At 40.9% G+C, this 25046-nt stretch overlaps 1 protein-coding gene across 1 annotated transcript in view; it reads right to left on the bottom strand.

Annotated features, from left to right (window-relative positions):
- The window catches only part of LOC115060779 (cadherin-12-like), a 53616-nt gene extending 28840 nt beyond the window's left edge, over positions 1-24776 (bottom strand). The window contains exons 1-5 of the mRNA XM_029528869.1: positions 24531-24776; positions 9581-9875; positions 6234-6353; positions 4327-4494; positions 1579-1766 (exon numbers count right to left, since the gene is read on the bottom strand). Of these exons, the coding sequence (XP_029384729.1) occupies positions 1579-1766; positions 4327-4494; positions 6234-6353; positions 9581-9875; positions 24531-24776 (1017 nt within the window). The remainder of the gene's footprint in view (positions 1-1578; positions 1767-4326; positions 4495-6233; positions 6354-9580; positions 9876-24530) is intronic.
- Between the last annotated feature and the right edge of the window lie 270 nt (positions 24777-25046).

Genomic DNA, 25046 nt, shown 5'->3' with positions numbered 1-25046 from the left:
TGAAAATGAGATGATAGATCTCCAGGGGGGTTTGATCCTCAGAGTAGTAAATTTCTCTCATATCACCGGTGCTTTTGTGCCACTTGCCATTATGTGAAGTGACATTACAGCTCTACAAATGCTCTGTATGTGGTAAAAGTTGCTCTTTAAATGAGGCACTTTTGCTGCATGGCTCAAAGAAAGTACAGGCAAAGACCAAGACCTCTTGCTGCGGGTCACTATGCACTGGATGTATTAATCCAAGTTGCAAAAAAAAAGAAAAAAGAAAAAAGAGAGAGAGCACACAGCATTGGAAATGAGCCCTGACACGGTGAATGAATGCTTCATATAATACAGGCGGTCAGAAGGCGTAATGCCTTTCCTCCAAACTGCTCTTTAAGGCGCAGACCGTATAGAGAGAAACAGTTAGAGAGCAACATCACACAACTAAAAGATCATCAGTTCAGCCCTCGTTCCTGCAAGGTAAGAGGCCAGTACAGCCAAATGACACACCTGTTATCATCTATTTACTTCCATGTCAATATTTAAAAGCGACATCCTTTGTGGTTTTGCAGTGCGATGTTTCAAGTTGCTGAAATAAATTCACATGAATGCAAATCATACTGCAAGGTCAGCTTTCTATTGGCAGTCACACCGGTGGAATATTATCCAGGTGTAAATATAACACACAGAATTGTGTGCCGGTGGGAAGCCGGGGTGCTTGGGCTGCAGCAACACCCCCGGCCCCCAGGTACAACAAATCCACCTCCACATTGCTGAGGAAGGCAATATATAAATATATATGTGTATTGTCTGAAGGTCCCCCCCCCCCCCTCGATCTGTTGTGTTACATCCCATCGGCCCCATTCCCTGTCCCCAACAATATTTTATTTTATTTTCAATCCTCATAAGCGTAGGGAGCTTTCATTGAGGTTCCATGTGCTGCAGCACTATCATGAAGCAGCATTACTTATGGAATAATTACGTTAACTACGGTTTTTCACATTATCAGATTGTTTGATACGCGGCTGTCAGGCTCTGCTGTGATTTATGAGGGCGAGTAAACCCCCCCCCCAATACATGCGTTTTCATAAAATCAAATCAAATTAAATGCAGCGAGAACAAAGCTGTTATTTAATTAAATGTTTATCTCAAACTCACATGCTTCCCAAATAATGTAAACTCAACCCCTTTCTCTATTTTAACCTGATGAATTCATGATTGCATGATTTCCACGGCACTAAATCCATCAGTACAAGAGAAGTCGTGTGATAATGCATTTGGTGCTGCTGCTCTTTGCTTTTTTCTCCCCCAGAGATTAAAAAAAAAAAAAAAAAAACACTTAATTAACAATTTCACTTCATTTAGCTTTAAGGCGAGCACATTTTACATAAAGTTTCAGATTAAAAAGATTCTATACTTTCCCTTATAGTACAGATGAATTAGTGATGTGGAAATGTACATTACACTGAATTTACCACTTTCATACCCCTCAGTGGGTTTTTTCACCTCCCAGCCTGGATTAGTAGCAGCACATTATTGCATGTAAGCTCGCTTCACTTGAATTTTTATAAGAGAATGAGCAGATTTGTCGCTCACCCTTTTGAGGATGATGATTCCCTCTTGGTTGTGTTCATTGGTGGTGATGTCAAACATGGCGCCTCCATCACCCGGCACAATAGTGTACTCCACTTCGGCGTTTCTCCCGATGTCCAGGTCGTGGGCTTTGATTCTCCCCACAGCCGAGCCCACCGCCGAAGATTCGGGAACTCTGAGGTGAAAGAAACCTGCGAACAAACAAACAAACAAACAAACAAACATCAGATTCATTATCATCACCGCACACTGGATGGAAACACTCAGCTCTCCGTGCCCTGCCTTTTATGTTGTCTCTTACCAACCCGAGGGCGTCTCATCCGCCCATAGGCAAGAAGCTGATATGCTCACTGTCTGAAGCTAGGCCTGTGGCTACAGGCATGACATTATTCCATTTTGATGTGTGTGGACATCAAGGCTGCTCTGCTCCTTATAATTAGACAGGTAAACCTGTAAGATCAACAAACCTATGAGCCCAGAGGCCTCCGCGCTCCCAGCAGCAGAAATCACCACTGACGACTTAAGTGGAAATCTGCAAACCAGCTAAGAGTGAATAACTTGGACGTTACTTTTGACCCCAAAGGTACACAGAAATTCAGCTTTTCTGTCTTTTCCTTCACTCCCTCTTCAAATAAGGGCACTTGCTTTTGTGACAGACATTGAAATTTTACTCGTGCATTATAAATATAGCACCTTTTCACTTTTGTAACTTCATTTTTCACACGCTTGACTGTTACAGAAATGTCAGCAAAATCATTGTGACGTTAATTTGCGCCATACCAAAGGTTGCAACATCCATTATGACTAAATAAGTGAATTTCCATTGGTCCCCATAATCATTGCATCTCTCTGGGGGGTTTTCTGTTTACATTTATTTAACCAAATTTTTAATTAAACAATTTCTGAACAAAAAGTCCACGCTGTAAGAAAAGGAACAGCCAAGACCAATTATGATGATTCATTTCAGGAGAGTTTTGATTTATTTGGCCCTGATTTAAGAAATAAACCCTGACTTGAACTGGAGCTTATGAATGAATGCATCGAGGAGAGAACAAGGTGGCACAGAGGAAGAGAGGAACCAACGAGTCCGTATAAACTCCATCACTCCTTGACACAATGGCAAGTTAGAGATGGATGAACTTGAACAGAAATGTCTGCGATGAGCCCGAGTGTCAGACACTTGGCATTGGAAGGTTGAAAAAGGATGTTGCTTGGCAGAGAGGTTTTTTCTTATTCCTCCGGAGGAGGACAAAAATAGATGTACTGAAGCAAAACCAAGATGCCCTTCTTAGTTTATTGGAAAATGTTTCATTTAAGTGTTGGTTTAAGTCAGCACTATACACGAGGTCACGCTTCAGCACAAGACGCTGTGATGTGTATGTTATTGCACTCCTCATTTGTCATTATTTTTTTATTTTTCCAGGGATTGAGAGATGGAGAGCTGAGATATAGGTGTGAATGTGATTTATCATAATTTCAATAAATAATCGAATACATTCAAGGCCACGGATTAATAAGAAAATGGGTTCACGTTGTGGCAACTTTTCTTTTTGTTAGTTTCAGTGCGAGTTGCAAGTCAAGAGTAGCTGCTAGATGATACTGTCTGTGAGTAAATAAAAGCTTCGAGGATAATTCAGCAAATCCAGATTAATCTACTGTACATTACTATTACTCATGACCTCTGCAGGGTTTGCAGCCACCTCCGGTGCCATCATAGAGGTTTAGTGGATTGACTTTACAAACGCTTAATCTATAATAACTGGGGAGGGAAAGAGAGATTTCTGCAAAGGACAGATGTGGGGCGGATTCACGTGGCAATATAATATTTATACATAAACATTTGATGGGGACCCCCAGGATGGCAAGAGCAAATATATATTTCCTACATATGAGACCCCTAAAGACTGAAAAGAGAAGGAGACAAGGAGAGGATTTGGGCCAGGGCAGAGGAGGCCCTACACTTGGCCCAAACCTCTGTGCTGCAACAGCATTATGGAAATATCATCTTTTGCACTCAGCCAAAGGAGCTTGACCGGACTGACTGGAGTCTGACTGGATGAATTTACATTCAGGGGAGACCACTCGGTGTCACCTCGAGATACCTGAAGCGACTGCATCAGTACAGCACAGTAGTCTTTGCTTTCCTGTCATACGCTTGCTGTGTTGGAGAAGAGCAGATTTTTGCACACAGTGTTTAATGTTTATATATATATAGTGAAAGTGAGAGAGAGAGAGAGAGAGAGAGAGAAGCTTTCAGATCAATGAGTGTACAGTTACATATTCCAGCTTGGCTTTTAACATGACCCGGTGAGAAGTACAATCAAATTAATCTGGTTTAGCAGCTTATAGAAAATACCAGATAAAAGACAGTGTTTAAACAGACTGACTCAATCCCCGGTGCAGCACCATCATGCCTGAGCCTGATCTAAATATAGAAAGATGCCCCCGAGTGAAATAACACAAATCCTGCTTTATTTGCCAGGAGTAGCTGCTGCAGATGCAATCATGCTAAATAAACAGACCTTTGCTTACGAGAAAGCATAATGACAAATAATGGAAACCAATTACGAAGAGTAGACGTGATGAATACCCCCTGCACCGCTGTAATTGCGCAGTGTTTATTTTGTGATCATAAAAGTAATATGTCAAACCTTTTAAGGTCACCTGCATTATTGCTCTTTTCCAAAATTCTCAGCTGGTATTATCTGTTAATGTAATAAATAAAATAAAATAAAGCAAAAGGGCACTCACTTTTAGAGAACCTGGGTGGGTTATCGTTGACATCGCTGAGGGTGATGTTGACGGTGGTGGTCCCGGCCAGCCCCCCCAGCTGGCCCCCCATGTCCTTGGCCTGGATTAATACCTGGTACTGTTCCTTCACCTCTCTGTCCATATTGGGCAAGGCTGTCTTTATAACCCCTGGTGAACGGCAAGATTGATGAGGAATACAGATAATAAAAAGAAGGAGAAATAGAGGAAGAGATAGTGAGACAAATGGACAAAGGGGGCGGAAAAAGCTGCACACATAAAACCTCCTGAAATATGTTTGATGCCAAATGCCCAATTTACTTCAAGATGCACAGTATATTTCCAGATAAGGAGCCTGCACACCCAGTAACAAGGTGCACATGTGGACCTGACCGAGGCTGAAATAGAGGTCATTCCACAAACTGGAGACACTTGACATTCAGTAGAGAACTGTTGAGGAGCCATAGGATGATTCACTTAAGGATCAGAGCCCCAGAGATCAGAGAGCGTTTGTACTGCAGATTAATTGCTCGGTCGGTGGAAGGTTGGCGGGTTAAAAGGAAGCAGGCCGTATAGATGGGTTGATGGGCCCACCTTCTTTTCTTATTCCATTTATAATGGTGAGGATGGAAGGATCCCCCCGTTTGATCCACAGAATCCAAAATCAAGCGCTAAGTTTAGTTTTTGAAATGCTGAATTTTTTTTTCTGATGGGGATAATTCTCGCGACATGCACGGTTGGATTACTGACGCCGTTATCGCTCCCCTGCTCACCTTTTCCCTCCCACTGTTTGTTCCACTTGTTGATGTGTGTCTGGAGATAGATGCAGGCCCAGCGGGGCCAACATTTACTTTAACAGCTTGATTTTTTTTTTCCAACTATCAGGCTGAAATACAGTCAGTGGATTTGCTCTATTAGTGGCCTAATCAGCAGCAGATTCCACAGAATCTGCCTGTCTGATATGTATGAACCTACTTTCATTCGCTTTGAACTGTGCCAGAAAGGAAGCCGACAACTGCCCACTGCAGACAAACACTGGAGGTATGAAGGTTTGTTTTTTTTTTTGTTTTTTTCCCAGATTTAAGAGGAGCTGTTTGCCGTCAACCTTCTTTGCCATCACAACCTTTTTATTTATTTTAACCGCCGATGAGGCCTCATCCAGCAGCGAGCAGGAATGAATAAAATGAAAACGGCAACACATCGTTAATGTCTCAGCATCAGATGGTCTGGTTTTGGTCATTTCGGTTCAAAGCCACCTGCTATCGCAGTTTGCTGAGTAATTACAGTATACACAGCACAGACTGCTGCTGGATCCTTCCACCAAAAAGCCCAGTGAGTCACTTGTGGTTTAGAGATAGCGGTGTATTTCTTGATGCTGAGCCTTTCAGTTTGTGGGTTTACCTTTTAAAAGTTCTGACATCCTGCAATCCCACTGAAGGAAGCCCCTAAAGTATTCAAAGCCACCGTGCCAAAAAGAATGATACGTTTGGTTTTTATTTAATTTTATCTTGCTTTCTCTGAAACGCATGAATGTTTTAAACCAAATTACATTATATCCACTGATAAAGGATGCTTGAATTGATTCTTTACTTCATGCCTGTCGGGTAAGTCTCCTTTTGAGAATACGTATTCCTCTGTTTTCCCGAGAGTCAATTCTTAAGCCTGCTTTATTTTCCTGATATATTGTTTCAATAGTCCACTGCTTAGAAGACTCTCAATCATTCATATCGTTCAAGACTAATGGCCTAGATAACCTTATTTCACTGCAAGATTGGCTGCCTGAAATTGCCAGGTGCTCATAAAACAGAGGCACTTATCTGCTGACATGTTTTCACCGGCATATTTAGAAATAATCGTGAACTTTCCACCGGAGAAATCAGCGTTTGGTGGCGTAAATACTCAACAGTTACCTGTTTTGGGGTCGACAGAGAAGTACGGCTGGCCGTGGAGGATGCTGTATACCACCCGAGCACTGTTTCCATAAGTGGGGTCATCTGCATCTGTGGCTGTCACTTGTGTCACATATGTCCCTGCAAAAAAAATAAATAAAATATATATTTATATATATATATATATATATATACACGGTACATAGCAGACTTACTGATGTTGACTTAATTTGTTTCCCCTGTGGGATTGAAATTCAAACTCTTTGAGGCTCATCAGTTTCCTGAATGATCTCATCTGACATTAATGGATGGTGAATCACAGCTGTGAACAGGCTACAATTACCACTGCAGCGTCAAAGACCTTGGTGGGGTGCAACCAGGAGGCGCGCGGAGGGGAGCGTCTGGAAGTCGTTCAGTTTTATTCCCGCTGTATGTTTTGATATGCGGATTTGGAGGAGCACTAAGTGGCCATTGTTAAAAAAAACAAGAACAAAAAACAGCTATCAAACATAAAGAAATAGTAAAAATGCTCTTGTGCAACCATTCTTTCATTCATGATGGTACCATTATGAAAACAAAAGCCCATGGGAAGAATAGAATTAAGATGGCACTCCTCCAAATTCAGGGACAGAGTAATTACTTGTTGGAGGTTAGGCTCATTTCCTTCAACTAGCTGGCGATGCAAACAGCGTCCCTCTTTAATACAACAGACAACAGATTCAATCATAAGTTTCCAGTTTCAGCAACCAATGAAATCAATTTATTTTTATTTTTATTTTTTTAACAAATTGAAAGATGCCATGTCAGCTTTACACAAGGCTTGTGTGCGGGCAGATGGCCAGCTTCTGGAGAGAGACTCAGGTTGATACGGTTGCCTTCACAGGCAGACAGCTCCGTGCACATATGTTCACGTATCAATCACATGCCCACATCTGGCAGCAGCTTTGAACACATGCTGTGTAAAATGTGGGATTTGTGGAATTTGTTATGGTGAATACAGAGACACTGACCACAGGGAAGACGTTTACACGGTCATTTTAGATTCTGGTAAGCTCCCAGTCACCTGTAAAGAACTTGCTGTATTTTAAATAGGCTTTGCAGGCTGAGCAGATGGTAACAATGGAATTAAAACATTAGGTGAGAGAGATTAGTGTCTCAGTCCTCCCCAGCAAAGCCACACAGTCCTGATTAGACATAACAGAGACGGGCCGCTTTGTGTTCAACAGGGATATACAATAGATGAGATAATACATTCACATGTATTTTCAATTCAGCCGAAGAGAGAAAATCCGCAGGACTAAGGACGCACATGAAGTGTAATTTAAAAGCTTCTATGTGTGGCTGACACTGACAGACTCCGAGGCAACAAAGGTGACAGCCTATACTTCAACGTGAGCTTATAAACGAGTCAAAAAAATACATGAATATAGATTCCCGTCGTATAATTATGGTAATTCGGGGTGTGTGAGGAAGGGCTAGGTGCAGAGATTGGCTTCAGAGGTCATTGCTGGTGAACGCAGGAGTTGTGGCTTCATTAAAATATTCCTCATATGACAACGTTTGACAATGTGGTGCAGCATTGTAATCAAATATATACATATATTAAACAGGACGCTAAAGATGGAGGAAATGCATAAGTTCAATTATAAGACTGATCAGGAAAAGGACTTCTGCAGCGGTCAGCGTGAAAGAGGAAAAGTCTGACATTCACTAATTCAAATCCAAGTTTGTAGACACATTGTGTTTCATTCTTCAGTGTCTTTAAACATCGCTTTCTCTAAGTTAATCAGACAGAAGCCTGTTGCTAACGCCACCCGTTTTTTTATGTATATTTACACATTTGGCCATAGATTAGACCATTATTGCATATTTATTTGGACACTCTATCTTTCTCTTTCTTTTTGTTTTGCTCCACAGCATGGAAACATCCACAGGGACGTTCTAGCCAAAGACAACAGGAGGGTTGTAACAGTTAATGAACCCATTGATCACACAAGTCTCGGCGGTATAAATATTGATAAAGACTTTAGTTTGTTTTATGTTTATACAATGGCTGTATCTCCGGCGGTGTGTTATTCTTTGTGCTGGAGGTAAAGACAGCTTCTTGCATTTTAATTCTCAACAAAGATATTTCTAATCGCATTGTCATTCTGCATAACTTGTGGACAATTATCCATCATCCTGCTGATATATATGGCATCGGCTGTAATGTGTGACAATGATGGCTATTTCTGCACCCATGCTTTATTTTGTTTTGTATCACAATTGTTCATTTGAAAGACTGCAAGTGCACATTTTGTGATTCTGCTTGATTTCCAGAACTATTTCTTTTTATTTAATACAGATGATTTGTTTCAGAATTCTTTTAATGTTTCTTCCTCTCTTTTCTGCTCCCGTTTATTTACAAATGCAACAAAACACTGTAGAATAATATTTAGCCTCCACCTAGAAAACAATCAGTCATGATTTTGGCTGGAATTATTTTCATGAATAATTTCCATTATCAATCATGTGTGATTAATATAATCCGTTATTAAAAGAAGCAGACAAGTGAAGTTAACTGCTGCTCAGCCTGTTAAAACAAAAGTCTGAAGTTTCCTCAGGGGCTGAACACAGAGAGCTGGTGTTTCACTATGTAACTGTAGAGATGTGGGCATTTATCTGGCTCATATCCAGGTGCATTGTGGGAAACGCAGTCAAACAGAGCACCAAAAATTACAAAGTGCCCGAAGAATTGGAAGCCGCATTCATTTTAATATGGAGAGGCTAAAATAATGATTATATATAACGTACGTATCAATTTTTAAATAATTCGGTATGAGAACACTGCAGAAATTTCAAACGTGTTCAAGTGATAGGGTTAGGGTTCAAACTGAAATGATTTGTATGCAGAATAATCTAACTGCTCATCGATGTTTGAAGCCGATTTCTGTTCTGCTTCTGTGATTCTACAGTAAACAGCTTGTGTTGTGCTGAATGATGTTCACGCAGAGGCTAAGCTGTGTTGTTCCTGCTCCTTACTCGTACTCTGGAGATTGCTGATTTTGGAGTTTTGGGAGCTTCATTACAATTCAGAACAAGAGGAACCGTTCCCTCAGCGAATTACCTTGCTCTGTTCTCCCTGGGGAGGGTGTAAAGAGCTGTGAATGTACCCGGAGCACAGCAATAATAAGTGGATCCCTGAACTGTCAGATCGGGTTGGAAGCAGCAGCTTTGTCCCCCTGATGCTCCTGAAACTCAACTTACGTCTTCCTCGATTAAAGAGGAGACAACGGAGCTTTTACTGAAAAGAAATCCAATTCATTACCGAAAGCACGGGCCCCACTATCTTTAGTGGGCAGAACAAATCACTTCAGATGGCCACTTGCCTACTGGCGACATCTCAGGCACGCTGGCCATGTACGGTCCCTCCAGAAACTTTGGCTCGTTGTCGTTGATGTCTTGGACCTTGATTACAAATTCAGATTCAGGCTCCAGGGGCCTATTGGTGTTGATGTCAACAGCCTGGGCGCGCAGGGTGTAGTAAGGCTTCTCCTCCCTGTCAAGACTCCTTAAGGCATGGATGTCCCCCGTTGTTTGGTCAATTGTGAAAATGGAGCCAGCGCCTTCCCCCGAGAGAGTGTACTTCACCGCACTGTCCCCCTTATCGAGGTCAGTGTGCAGCTGCAAGACAAAATAGGGAAAGAGACAGGTTGAGTGCAAACTTTGGCACTGATAATGATTAATTGAAAGCGCTGGGGAAAATCTGCCAAAGAGCACTATTTCACAAAGACAGTCAAGGAAAGTGACTGAGCATCAAAGAGCAAATTCACGTCTCCGTGCAAATCCTGCAGAACACTAAGTCATGAGAAAAATAAAATGATCATACTTTGAGAAACGTTTCAGAGATTAATGAGGCTAAATCTCTCATAAATAATGGATTCTCTCTGTGCAATTATGCTGCAGTGATAACTCTTCAACGTTTTGGACTCACTTCTACTTAAGAATGCCTCAAAAGGCTTCAGTTACGTGTGAGAGGAGACGTTTTTTCTGCCTCAAATATCAGACTGTGACAACTCCAGGTAAGTACTGAATATACTTTTTTTTTTCTCCACACGACACCAGAGGTCTGTGACCAGCCTGACTCTCAGCACAGTGGCAAAATATCACTTCTCCGGCTGGAGAGTATCTGTGTTCATTTCGATCCAAGGCCACTGCAGCTGTCTTTGTACAAGACAAACACATTTGGGGGTTTTTGGCAGGAAGCCCATCGACATAGTTATGTTTACCTCCCTGCAGAGATCAATTATACTGGTCAAAGCATTTTAAATATTTAACGGCTCTAATGCAATGTGATCATCACCATATAGAGCATGGACATTGATTTTTAGCCTTCCTATCAATGGCACCGACTTTCCACCAACACCGTTGAATAGCAATCAACCTGCTGCCAACTTGGATTAGAGGCACTGAAATTCCTCTAATTCTGCATTTTATGACTTAGCCTGGGGCCCATTTTAAGTCTTGCTCCAACTAAAATGTTTAGTGTTATTATTATTGTTATTGTTGTTATTATTTTGGCTGCTCACAGATGAGGTGAACTAACCTTTTTTAAAATTTTAGCATCTGACTGAATCCTGTAATCCCCTTTTTGTTTGTGCAGCACTCATTGAATGGATCCTCGTTACATTTTCATGAGTAATTAAGTTCCTCTCTCTTTCTCTCCTCCAGTTGTGAACATACTGCTATCGTTTTGCACGTAGCCAATTTTCCACCAAACCTCTCGCTAAAGAGAGGGAAGGGAAATTTGGGAAGCAACTACGAATTCTCCGGGTTGCGGTTAAAAAACAAAATAAAACAACACAAGACCAGCAGATGCAAGCACAATCACACTGAGGGGGATTGATGATTCAGTGCAAAAGTTCACAAAAGCATAACAGGGCAGTCAAACGCTCCCACCAAAGGTGCATTACTCATTGCTATTCAAATGAATCCATTATTTTTAGTGTGTGACCCACGCGGGGCGACAACTACGTTCCACAACATTACTAAATCTGAAATGTAGATTTATACATCATCTGTATGAATAATCTCGACAATGTGCTCCTCCTCCACAAAGACAGACAGACAACATTGCACTGGATTAGTGCAGGGTGTGTTCAGGCAGCGGCTGTCAGGCCAGGTCGGTCAATTTGGTGGACTTTTTTGGGCGATATTTTTCAAAGGTGCGGGCTAATATAGGAAACACACATTTAAATCTCTAAAATTCACTTTAGATTTTTTTCCCTCAAGTTTGTGTGGATCATCTGACCAACAATTTCACGTCCCCAAAACTTGAAGCTGCAGAGGAGGCTGGGGATTTTTCTTTGTTGCCGCTGGATTCACCTTCGCTTTTGGGAAGTCCATCTCAAATGAGACTGGAAATGCAAATTTCTGTGGATCACACTTTTAATTTGAGATACAGAAAGAGTTTTTTATAGAGTTTATCAGGTAATGAAAGAGGTTGTTCTAGCCTGAAGAGAGCAAACAAGGGGGCCAGATAAAGTTGAGGTTGATCAGCCCTTTATCGTCAGTCAACAAAAAACAGTGAAAATGAAAAATGCTTTCCAAGTGTCACCAAAACCAGAAAACCTATCTCAATCATCCTTGACCTGTTTTAATTTTCTTCGGAAGGACTCAGATGACCTTTTTATGATTAATTAATTTAGTTTGTTTGTTCGTTTTCTTTCACCTGTCCCTGATTAAAATAATGAAAAACGCTCCTGGCAGCGTTTCTGTTGCAGCACGTCTTCCGTGCATCTTTGTGAAAAAACAGAAAGTCAAAGCTGATTTTAAATTGAGCTTTAAATGAAAATATATGCTAAAATTTAAAGGGGACCAGAAGGCACCTTTAACACCCCCACCTGTGCCTTAAGGAGGGTTAAAGGTCAACTGTGTGTGTTTTTTTTTTTTTTTCTTAAATTACCTGCTAGGAGTCAAAACGAGAGATCATTCCTGCAACAGTTCCGTTTCTGGAGTCTCTAAACGCATCCGGTTCGGTCTTTAACCTTTAACCTCCCTAATGAAGTCACCTGAAGAGCCACAGCCTCAGCTGACCTCATGGACGCTCACCTGCCCGAACACGGTCCGAACTTCCAGGTTCGTGTTCTGCATGAAACGAACGATCTCCGTCAGGAAGCTGGACTCGGAGAAATGGATCACGGTAGGAAATAATTTTTTCTTTTTTAATCTTTATCTCGTTCTCTGTCGCTTTCCTGCTTTTTTTTTTCCTTCTAGTTTTGGCTGCTGTTGCTTTTTCTGCGTGCTTCAATTGTTTCGTTGGAGTTTCTTCGCAAATCTGACTGGGCAATAATCTAACAACTCAATCATCAAAAACTTTACAATTTATTTTCAGCAACATTATATGCCCGTATTAAATCCCAATTAAACTAATTACTCTGAAGTTCCAGTTTTCTTTTTTTACTGCAGTGAGTTTAAACAAAAAAAATTATATTTAATATCTACATTTTGTTCAAATTATACACATGTATGATATCAGTTTGGAGAAACAAAATAAATATTTGGACAGTTATGTGAAAGATGCTGCTCAGTCTCATTTGTCTGTTTGGATGCACACATATGCAAAGGCATGAATTTGTTGGTGAACCTTGTTGTCAGTTTTTTCTGTGCTGTTGACCGTTGTCAGCTGCTGTGCCACTGAAAATGTGCAAATTTACGAATGTTTGAACTTCCTGCGCTGACTTTCACATCTTGAATTGCAATGTGTGATTTCTTTCTGCTGGACAAAGCGTTTTTCATAACATGTGCATGTTGATGATGCCGGCTTGGACGAACCAGATGGCAGATTTGACAAACCTTGGAGGCATCTTGACTTCCAAAGAAACTTGTTTCTCTTCTGTTGTGTTCTGTGTTTCTTGGCCGCCGTGCCTTTACGCTACACATCGATGTGATGTGAGAATAAATGTCATGGTTTTGTCCAAAGTGCTGTGATGCTTGGTTTTTATGTGTCAGTCTGTGTCATCAGACAAATAAGGGGGGATATTTTGGCCTGTAATTGTTGTAATAATTCAACATTGTGAGACATTGAATACCTCTTAAATATAGGCATGCTTCATTTATTATTAATTAAAACAAAGTCAGCAGGGTCTCCTTTTCAACTTTATGGGTTTTAAAGAGCTAACTAGCCATAAAGTGATGAAGTGACTTTTGTGTGTGTGTGTTTTGATTATAATTGTTGATGTGTACTCATTTTGTTAACATGGTCTAAAGATCCAACTTTGGAATGGATGCTGTGATGGCTTTGTTTGTCTTCGATACATGTTTGTACAGATGCATTTCTATTGTTCCTGTTGTCTTCCATGCTGCTTGGGTTTGGGCCGTGGTGCCATTAATCTTGGTCGCTGTCCTTGCCTTTGTGTATGTGTGCCTGTCATGCTGTTGTTGCCCTCTGGCAGGATTGTCGGCAATGGCGTTTTGTGTTTTTTCTTTTTGTATCTGGTTGTGTTGTAAAATGGTTTGCTTCTCTGGTGAAACGAGCTTAGCAGAGCGCCGTCCTCTCTCATTGTTGTGCCGCAGCCAGAAAAATCTGCACTTATTCAAGCAATGACGATTATACTTGAATATTATTGTTGTGTTGTGTAATTAAATTTTACTGGCGTTATTTATAGGTCAGAGTACCGACTGATCATTATTGCCACGACAATCGCCGGCCTTATGAGCTTAAGTGAGTCGTCGTTGTCTTGTTTGTCTGTGGATATAGATAATCAAAACAAAATGAAATCATCCAGCAATTACGTTCTAATGAAAGAACTGTTTCTCGTGGGTCTTTTTTAGCTGTCAGCAGTCTGGCTTAAGAGTCTTGTTGCCTTCAGGTGATCCCTAGAAATTTGTGACTGGGGTTTTTTTTTTTTTTAATTCTTTTTTTTTCTTTAATAAATCACTACGCAGTGTTTCAGTCACACAGCAGGGAATCCTGCAAGAGTAGCCGCTTGGCGTAGCCGTTTATTTGTTATCTGTCTTGTTCTCTTTTGTGCCGTAATCCTGTAATCTTTTGCAATCCATTCACATCATCTGCAACTTCATTATGGTAGATCCAATGTATCAGACTTGTTCAAACAGTTTTGTCCTATTAGACAGTCAGCACCACTGAGCAATGAATTTCACTACTGTGGGTGGGGGGGTAGGACTCATTTTGCTTTTGGCATACTGCAGATATCAGAACAGCAGATGGACTGTTGTAACGATGTAGTCATCAGGATTTTTTAATGTTTGTATTCTAGCTCTGACAAACGGGGAAAAAGGAAAAACCTGTGTTGAATGAAAACAAAGTGCACACATCATCATAAACACCTGGGTGTTGTTGGATGCTATCGTACACGAGTTGCCTCTAATTAACGCTGCCTATATATATGTATTTGCTTTTACTTTATTTGTTTTTTTTTTTTTTTTCCTCTTGAATGTTTCACAACTCTCACGTCCAAACGCACCAGACTGGAAGTGGGCCATTGTTTTGGATTGCATAAGATTGTTTTAGCTTGATGGCTTCCATCGTACACAACGCTGCACACAGCCATTTGGAGACAGATGGAAAGTGACTCTGATTATGGAGATAATAACTACTGTATGGATAACTCAGTAGGCTGTTCACACAACACAGCGCTTTTCTTCACAGGAGCTGGATGGGGCTTCAGTGGCGCTGCACTGTGGGCAGAATAATGATCACTCTGTATTCATGGTTAATGGGCATGTTTACATTCGGTTGTCCTTTGAATGATGAGAATAAGAAGACTGGCATAATTTTTTTTTTTTCTTTCACAGTTGCAGTAGATTCAATGCATGCACACAGGAGAGGCACCTGCAAATCGATTCAGAGCTGCACAATTAAAGATGAAATGCAAATGAAAAAAGAATAGGCACATAGTCGTCATTAATTATAAATGGCAGTTGACTGATGTTAATCAAAAATTCCATTACTCTATGTATGTATAAAAAAAAAAAAAAAAAAAAAAAAAAAAGATCAGGCAAAGCCTTCTTCTAAACTACAAAACACTTTTTGGTCCCAGTGGAGAAGACACACAATCACACCTACACTCTTCATTTACTCAAAAGAGGGAGGGGAAAAATTAAATTTATTTCTGGTAACGGTTCTTTCTGATACTGAGCACATGGACAATCAAAAAAATCAAATGATGATATTGGTGGTTAATCGTGTACGTGCTGCTTGGCATCAAGCACACGCAGCAGGACTGAAGAAGAGCCGGCGCGTTCACCCATATTATAGTGAGGATGTCTTGACACTCCGTTTTTTATTTTTTTATCTTTTCATGATGAGCATAATTAGATTCTCAGCTCACGGTACCAGTTGACATGACGACTATAAAAAGAAAGAGGTAATGCAACAAACCAAAATAAAATCCCTGTGAGCATCTGTGGGAATAATTATACTTGATTTTTTTTTTTTTTCTCCTCCTCTCAAATGATTGTTCTATGTTAAGTTTTTCAGGGAGGAGTTTTTATTTTTGTAATTCTTTCTGAACCTCATCTTGCCAGAGTGTGTGTTCTCTCCAACCATAAGCCAATCTTGTGCAGTTTTGCGACGTTAGATGGCCCGTCAGAGGTGTCATGGTGCATTTCAAAACAAATAATTATGAGAGCATTATTCATCTCCTATTAATCATCCATGCAAAATGCTTCTATCGACTGAAGCCACTGAACTACTGCTGTAAATGGGGGGGTGGCAGCTTGCATGATAGTGGGCTGTGCTTTACACTTGAAGGTGGAGGAGGGGAGGGCCCCCCCCTCTTTTTTTTTTTTTTTTTTTTTTTTTTTTTTTTTTTTGCAGCACGTTCCCTCTCTGGCAATGCAGTAAACTCGCATCTCGCATATTGATTAATTTGAGCGATTTCAGAGGAGAATGTAACCATCCTCTGTATAAAATGCTGTAATTGGATTTCTGCAACCGGGATTATGTGCAGCTCCTCTCAGGAATGCATACAGAAGCCACAACTCGGCTGCTGATAGGGAGCTAACATTGTTCCTTGAATGGCCCAGCGAGTCTTCACCAGCAAGTACATTTACAAATCATAAAACACCCTGTAAAGGATGAAAGTAACTGAATGTCTTTGATACTGACATTTACAGTAAAATTCTTTGGAATGAACCTGATTTTGGTCCGTATTTAATCCTCCGTGTTGGTCATTCTTTGTTAATGAGATAATCTGGTCAGTGTCCACATCATTTGTGTGCCGTATCGATGTCTTGAGTTTATTTTTGTGCAGCTACTGTCCCACCAGCCAGCTCTGGCGAGGTGACAGACTGGCAGCGTGCTGGCGTGTTGTAGGTGGCTCCGGGTTCATGCATTGTCAGGCCAGCGCCGTGTCATTCCACATCATGACTGCTGTTTTCAGTAGCAGGTTCTCTTTTTTTTTTTTTTTTGGGAAGTAGTCGGTGCGCCGGTGAGCTGCTGCTGATGGAAAAGGGAACACTGTCAAATGCTGCAAGCTTATTAAAGCTGATCGATATTGGCTCGTGAGCCATTTCTTTGCCACTGACAGCTCTGAGCTCCCTATCTGCGTTGTGTCACGCCTCAGTCAGGTAATGGGGATGGAGTTAAAACGCATACATCTCATCAGGAGGCTGTGGTGCAGGAGAGAACGAGTGTCTGCCTGTTATTGTGATTGTTCTGTAGCAGAAATGATAACTTTTTTTTTATTTATCTATTTCTTTTTTTTTTATTTGATTTCCACTGAAGAGTAAAAAATGATGGAGATGTGATATTCGTTGGTCTGTCCTCTTACCTCTGGAGGATGATTTGTAGGGCACAGGATCTGCCTGATTTATTACAGTGTGTTGTGACACGTTTTACCTTTTTATCAAAACATTGCAGCCTCTGTGATTTGGATACTGCATTCGGCCATATTGGGGGGAATTAGATCATATTTTGATTAATTGCTCAGTCCTAGTGTGCACCTGTATATCTCTGTATATAAGAACGGGGGTGAAATACCACCAGAAGACAGAGAAGTGACAAAATGGAATGGATTGACAGATATAGCCTTTAGTGTGTGACGGCAAGTGGAAGCCATTGAGAGATATATTCACCTCTTAAGCTGTAATATTGCAGTGCTCTGTACTTCTCAGCTGCAGTTGTAAAAAGTCTGACAACCTGATACGACTCTTGCTCAGATCGGCTGTTTTTGAATTACTAACATGCAGTTTGTAGCAGCTTCAGTACATGTCAATAAAAGTAAACCACCTAAATGACCTGAAGAAGAAGAAGGGGCGTTTCCACATAAGTCCATCTTTTGCATCACTTTTTTTTTTTTTTTTTTTTTTTTTGTTTTGACGTTATCGCATTAATGTACATGATTGTTATTGATCTCGGAGAGTGGGGGTTAAAGCTTGATTCCCTTTTCTCATATCACACTTGATTAAACAATACAGTGATATTGATACAACACACAGAATGCAATTTTCTACCCAGAACCACAACAGTATTGCCCATCAATGTCAAGATTCAAATGGAAAATGTTGACCGCGGTAGTAAGTGATACCGATTGGGGATATTAGCATGCCATTTGGAAATATGATCCAAGAAATTCAGGAGAAAAGTCCATTACCCACCAGGACAAAATATATGCAATACATTACCTTGGCAGGGCAGATGAATGACATCGTTAGCTTTTATTTCAGCTGTTCTTCTCTGAATTTCTCGCAACATTCATCATCAAAATACGTTACAATTGTAAATGTCCCCGACCTCTTAATATCTTCTAACAAGCAACTGATTCTCTGGCACACCTCATGCATAATCTTCAAGAGAGCAATCCCTTCAAATTACTTCGCATTTGACAGTGAGTTAGTGAGGCAACACTTCTGGAGATGAGTTTAGGGGATAAGATTATGCATAAGTATTTTAAAATGAGTTTGTTTTCTACATATTTAACACCTTTCCATGCAAATATGCCGTTCCCTGTGAAATAGCTGGGTGAGGGGGTGAGCTCCTTGCTGATCTTTGTTTTCCTGTGTAAGGCAATCAGCTGCTGCATTGGACATGAGTTATGGATGTTATGGAGCGCAGTTGTTGTTCAGGCTCTGCATACAGCAGCCTTGTTTAGCTATAGGTCACTGACTAGACTTCTGCATACAGTACAATGCAAGGAAGTAATGAAGCATGTGATTTATGTATTTATTGATTCATTTATTTGTTTATTTATTTATTTTTTGAGACAGTGTTAATTAGCTGCTGGCTTGCACTCTGTCCCCCTGAGATATTTTACCACAACAGTCATCATCATCATCACGATGAGTAAACGGGTTTGCTGCTTTTATATGGAGCTCTTTAGGTTTTCAAGCATTTTACAGTTAAACTCGGGAGCATTTAAACCGAACCATATTTAACAGCGTGGAACACGCCATCACCAGTAAGGCCGGTAAATTTCTTATGGTCAGATAATGGAATCTCTTTGTTGGTCCCGGTGCATGAGTCTTGTTGAAAAGGTTTTTATGTCCTCCTTATAGGTCCTCATTGAAAAGATTAAATTGCGGGCTCCACATCAGTAATAAATCTCAGCCAGGTGTGGGGAGGAACCGGGAGCAAAGAGCCATCAATGAAAAGAAGAATGGTCATTTCTCGTTGGGCTGGAAGCACGGGAATAAACAAGTTGTGGGAGAACTGGGGTTGCCCTTTCTAGGAAAAGTGGTTTATTGACTTTTATTTAAATGAGTGACCTTTTGTCAGCAAGTGTAAGAAACATGGCGCCGCATGCCATCACATGCTCCGAGAAACGTTTTTCTGTCCTCGTCTGGGTCCTTAGTGTGACGCCATGTTAGCTGATGGGATTGAATGTCATGCTTGGTTTCTGAACTTAATGGCTGTAATATTTCTGAGTAGTTTTTTTTTTTTTTTTTATTATTTATTAAAAAAATCAAATAAAATTCTGGCACAGATTCCCTTCCTGCATTTTCCTGCCAAGCTTGTAATTTATTTAGTCCCCTTTGAGAAAAACACATTTTCCCCTTTATCGCCTTCCCACGACTTGTATGAAAGAAAACATAGTTGCGTCTGATGCTTTCTTTCGGAGGGCACACAATGGCGTCCCGCTGCCGCACCAAGATGTCTGTTAAACACCCCGAAAAACTCTAGTTGACTTTACCCGTATGTGGGACCAATCCCTTAACGATAGCAGAGGATAGAACTTTTAACACACGCTGTGTAGTCTCTTTCAGCTTCCTTGCTTTCTCCATCTGCCGCCATCGTTTTTCAATCTCTTCCTTCTCTCGCATATCAAAGCCTTTGTGTGCATTATGCCATCACAGGATAAAGTCAGTAAGAATTATTAGATGGCTCAAACGAAAACAAATTTTCTCTTCCCTGCTCTTGTTTGCTTTGACTTTCCAATGGTATGCTGTGTTGTGCCTATTTACCGTGTCCCCTGTGTTGTTTGTGATGGCGAGGATGGGAGATGTTTTGCTTTTGATCACACCTCCACCGGTAGTAAGTGGTCATTAGAATATTTACCATTCGCTGAAATGACAAAAACAGTTTTTTATTTATATTCTGAATTGCTACATTACAGTAATTCTAGAGAAGATAAGTCAAATGGCAATTCCTGCTCATGCTTGGAAGGGAAGCGCTGTGAAGCCAGACAGAAATGCTGCTGAACTCAGCGGAGAGTTTAACAGAAAGTGAGGCGAGGCAGCTTGGCTTGATGCATGACCTCACCACTAATGGCAGATTTTTCTTGCAGATAAACACGACACAGCATAGGGAACGGCCTTGGCACTCTCTAATTGTGAGCGCGCAAGGTTTTTAGATTAACCATTTTAAGCCCTCCAGGCTTTAATTGCTAATCTGGAGTGATGAGGCCGTAGTCAACAGAAGTTTCTTGACGTGAAGGCTGATATCAAATGAGAAACATCAGAGCTCAAAGTGACTTCTAATCAGTTTCTTTTCACAGTTGTCTTTTGTCTTGTGGAAGGTAATGAGGAAGAAAGACATGAAATTCTGGATATGTGTGTTTGTTTTTAATGACACTGGATGCTTGAAGTATAATCAAAGTCCGTTGTGGTATTAACACCCCCCTCGTGCAAATTTTAAAAGTAAATGTAAATCAAATTAACTTCCAGTTTTATCTTATTACCGGCTCTCAGGAGAAAGTGACTTTTTGAAAGATTAAATAAATGCATTTTTTTTAAACCATCGCATTACACTGGCCTTTAAGTAAGACCATAAAGTGGTTGTTCCCACACTCATGCCAGCAGGAGGTACCAGTGGTAGCTCTGCAGACCATGCCGAAGCTTGTCATGACCTTATTTGCACCTCATGGTGCAAAGAGGATAATTAATTAAGTAGTGTAAGTAGCAGCGTCCAGTTGTGACTGCAGCTTTCCTGACATTCTCTTCACATTCAGAGTCTGCCTTCTCAGCTGGCTTCACCAAGAAGCTCCTTAGACCAGCACATAAATATTCTGGCATTAATGTATCTGTGTCCGACATCGATATGCATAATACTTTCTCAGTTTTTCATTGTTTGCTCTCATATTAGAGGCACGCGTTGGATATGTCTAATTAAACAAGATCAATCGAAATAAATATTTTATTTTGGAGTAAAATAAGAGGAAATGCAGACTAGGCACATTTTTGACTGTTGCTGCAGAAGAGAGAGAGAAAAAAAAAGCTCTTTGTTTGCTTATGAGTCCACAATAGACCGGACAGCAGATAGAGATGAATAGGGCTGAATACGGATGGGTAATTAGTGCCAAGGACAGTTCGTGCTTTAAGATGAATGTTTGTGCAATTTTGAATTTGAAGTACAAAATAATGACCAAACAAAAATCGGTGGGGGGGAGACCTAACTTGTTGCAAAAATCCAATTATTTGTAGTGGGTGCTGAAGATGTACACAAATATGATGCAACTAAAAAATCTAATGCAAGTCGTTGAACTTGTAGCAACGAGGCGGTGCTTTATTGCTGCACTGTGCTGAAATCTATATTTTCATTGTCGACTATATTAACGCACAGAGATGGGGTAATATTTTATAGATGCACTATAATCTTGTAAGCTGCATCGATTAAACTGGTTTAGTGGTGAAATGGAAAGGCATCAAATAGCATTAGATGTTTTTCTTTTAATACATATATTTATGGTGACGAATGTGCCAAAGTGCCTCTTGTAGTTGAAGGTTCGGGGACTGAGGCGACGCATCATGTATTGAAATTCTGGTGGAATGAAAACAGACGTTCACAAGGTCAGTGAAATTTTTATGGCTTTGTTTCCTAACGTCTGCCGCCGCCGCCTTTAAAAGAGAGCACCGGTGCGTTCAGGTGAGCGTCACCAGTTAATAGACAAACTAGTTGATCCGTAACTTTGCTACTCTGACTCCTCCTTGCGTCGTCCGTGGTTCAACCTCCTCCTCCTTTCCTCCTCTGCTGGTTGTTTTTGCATTTTGCACACAATCGGAGCTGACAGAGAAATGACTGCGTCTTGTTAGTAATGTGAATTACGTTTTTAATGGACGGTGCCAATTAGTCTGCGGCAATTACAGTTGCTAGCGATGCATTTAATTTAACTCACTCGTGAAATAGATTTTATTATTGCTGACACACTCAAGTTTTTATACAACTGTTACAAAATTTCAGGAAGACTTTAATGTCGGAACGATCACGGGGTCTCAGTGTGCCGTGAGGTAAAGATGAAACCAAATTTAATCTAATATTTCTACTTGTTCGGATCAAAAGAACTATTGCTGGAAAGGTGTGTGTGTGTGTGTGTGTGTGTGTGTGTGTGTACAAATAAATCCAAATATTGTTTTATTTTGAGCATGGGTTTACACGTCTCAGGTGATCTAGGGGCTCAGATAACAGACTCGCAGCTGCCATGCCAGTCTTGTGTTGGGATGTTATTTATGATCTTAAGAGGAAACTGTGCTGTCTGTACAAGCAGTCATAAAAAAATGTGTTTTCTCGATGTACACAAGCAGGATCAAATGAACACTGTGGAAGTGCTTATATTATCATGATGTTAAAACGGACCCACTTGGATTTCACCCTCAAGTGTTCTAATTTAGACGGATAATAAAAATGTATATACTTTCCATTAAAAATGTTTGGAAATCACCTTCTCTTTGCCTCCGTTAGCCTTCGTTAGCGGACGCTGCCAGCATCGCCTGAAGCAAACTGCATTTTAAAGCTTGTTTTGTAAGTCTACATTACCTTAGATGAGCGCAGTGGATAATCAGTCAATTTTTGTAATAATTCTGGCAATAAACACTTAAGATGGGTGATTTTTTTTGCATTAGTTTATAAACCAATTTTAAATACTGAGACAATTTATTCCCTCAAAGAACTCAAGCTATCCTTATTAATGCTCAGGTCAGCAGTAATTGCTGCACATTTAGATTCCACCTTCCTTCGTCTAAGTTATGTTACTGCTGATGTCGAAGGGCTTTAACACTGCAGGTCCATGAATGAACATCATGTTTACACTTTTAGAGTGAATATCCTGCCACAAACAGGACAATCGTTAATTGCACTCGTTGTCCATTAGAGCTCATTTATGTCCCTGGGAAAGAGGCCTCTGTGATGGTACGTGGTAATTCTTTAAAAGATGTGTCACTAACGTTCTGCCCTTCCCATCGCAACGCAACTTTTATCGTGTTAGAGCAACAATTACTTCAAAAGCAAAGGACTTTCCTTTAAGATCGTCCTGACAAAGATCCCAGGAAAACACCTCCAAATGCTTTTCATATGGCATAGAATCGGTCAATTATTTTGAAGCAGTGCCGCAGTTCAGGATTAAGTGATTTAAGAGTGCAGGAGACGGCAGCCTCCCTCTCCCCCACCTCCCTCCTCCCCTACTTTTAGCCTCCGAGACTTCCACAAACAGCGAAGCTTGTCAGGGCTGATTGCAGCAGCACTGGGGCAGATAAGTCAGTCTTACTATTATCCTGTGTAAGCTAGGAGTGCCAAATTACAACTTTAGCCTTAAACCCCCACAAGGTTTACTTACAGACGTCTTAAGCCACAGCAAAGAATAAAAAAAAAAAAAAAAAAAATCCCATACTTAAAAACATAGATGGCAAAGATTTGAGGTGGGACAAAAAGAAGTGTGTCTGATGGGATGTGTATATCTCAGACTGTTGGGTCTCTGTGCTGTCTTTTTATTGCTGTCAGCATCTTCCCTGGCTTATAACCATGATGTTCTGACAGTTTTACAAGCGCTGTAGCTTAAATTTATTTCTGCCATGCCATTGGTTCCCTCAAACCTCACTGGCATGTGCAGCTTGCTGCTCTAGCACAACCTTGTCACCGTTTCTTTAGTGTGTATGGATGCATTGGAAAGCATTTATAACATAACGCATGCAAAAAGTGAATTTATTGTTTACAAATGCATTAGATTGAGATGATTAAGCTCAACTGCCAGCGCAAAATGAAAATAAGTATGTTGCAGCAATTGCTATCAGTGAGTAAATGTACTACTGCAAGAGAGCAAATTGGTCTTTTGGAATTGCCTCTATTTGTATAAATGTGCTCGGATCTTCTTCAAAGTTATAATCATGAAGAGACCGTCTACTTTGACCAGTAACTCACAAATCATTGTCTTGTTTTGCGGTCCAGATTGAAAACATGGCAGGAATAAAGTATGTGAAGCCCCTCAGCTAATGACTTGAACAGAGGCGAATTGGAGTCAGGAGATATCAAACCTGGAGTCAGATCGATGAAACCAGAATGGAGGTGTTGGTGAGAGCTACTCTGACTTTGGTCTGTTGCTACTCACAAGAAATATCAGCTGAACTGTGCATCAAAAAAAAACAAACAAACAAACAATCTCAGAATTGTTGAGCTGCATGAAACTGGAGGATATTTATCCGTCCACAGTTTAAAAAAAAAGACCTGTCTGTAAATGGAGGTGATTTAATTCAGTGGCTACACCGCAGAGAATGCTCAATAATGTAACAAAGAGCCTCAGAGTAACAGCTAAAGGCTTAAAGGAATCACCGGGCTGCATAGCAATATGAAAACATCATCCCCAAGGTGAACTATAGTTTTCTGGGTTCATGTTTGGTTGTTTTGCTGAAGAGGGAAGACCAACTTGTTTTTATGTTCGTATGCACATTTGTCAGAAGTAAATATTCTGATATATTATGTTGATGCTGCGCTGCTGAAACGCAAAGTACTTTTAAATCTCCCCTGTATTACGGATCTCTTGTTATTTTCCTCCTGCCTTGTCCTTCTGTCGCTCCCTCCATTCACCACGATTCAATTTCTCCCAAGCTCCTTACTGTTTGATTTATGACGTCTCACACACCATAAATAACAGGAAAAATAAGGCTCTTTACCTTGCCCACGTACTGCGGGTCTGACCCCATGTACTCCTCCAGTACAAAGAACTGGTTCCACACCCAGCCCCTCTTGACCCGCTGAAATCCAGCTGCCCCATTCCTAATGGGGGCCACCAAGCTCCTGGCGTGCTCCCTCCCCGTCCTGCTTCGTCCCAGTGGCGGCGAGGGCGGACGCAAAGAAGACACTGAGCCTGCGTCGACGACAATCCACAGGAACAGCAGCAGGCAGTTCCTTGTTAGCATTGGCAGTCTGTGAGGTTCAGGTCCCCAAGTTAAAGTGCAGGGACGAGAGCTGAGCCACGCTGAAACAACTTGTGAAGGTCGTGATGGCGGGAATGGGACAGCAGGGCTGCACCTGGTGTGGCGATCCCACAAAGCGGCTTCCCTGGATCTGGTGGGATCCCCCCTTTTTTTTCTTTTCTTTTTTTAGAGATGTACGGAGCTCATCACCTGAAAGAAAGAAAATAGATAGTTGCTTTAGGGTTTCAATAATCTTGCCAGCACATTTTCATC

Source organism: Echeneis naucrates, chromosome 20, assembly GCF_900963305.1.
Source record: "Echeneis naucrates chromosome 20, fEcheNa1.1, whole genome shotgun sequence".
In the NCBI taxonomy this organism is placed as follows: Eukaryota; Metazoa; Chordata; class Actinopteri; order Carangiformes; family Echeneidae; genus Echeneis; species Echeneis naucrates.
The sequence above is the reverse complement of the archived record's forward strand: the minus strand, read 5'-3'. Positions and strand labels throughout refer to the sequence as shown.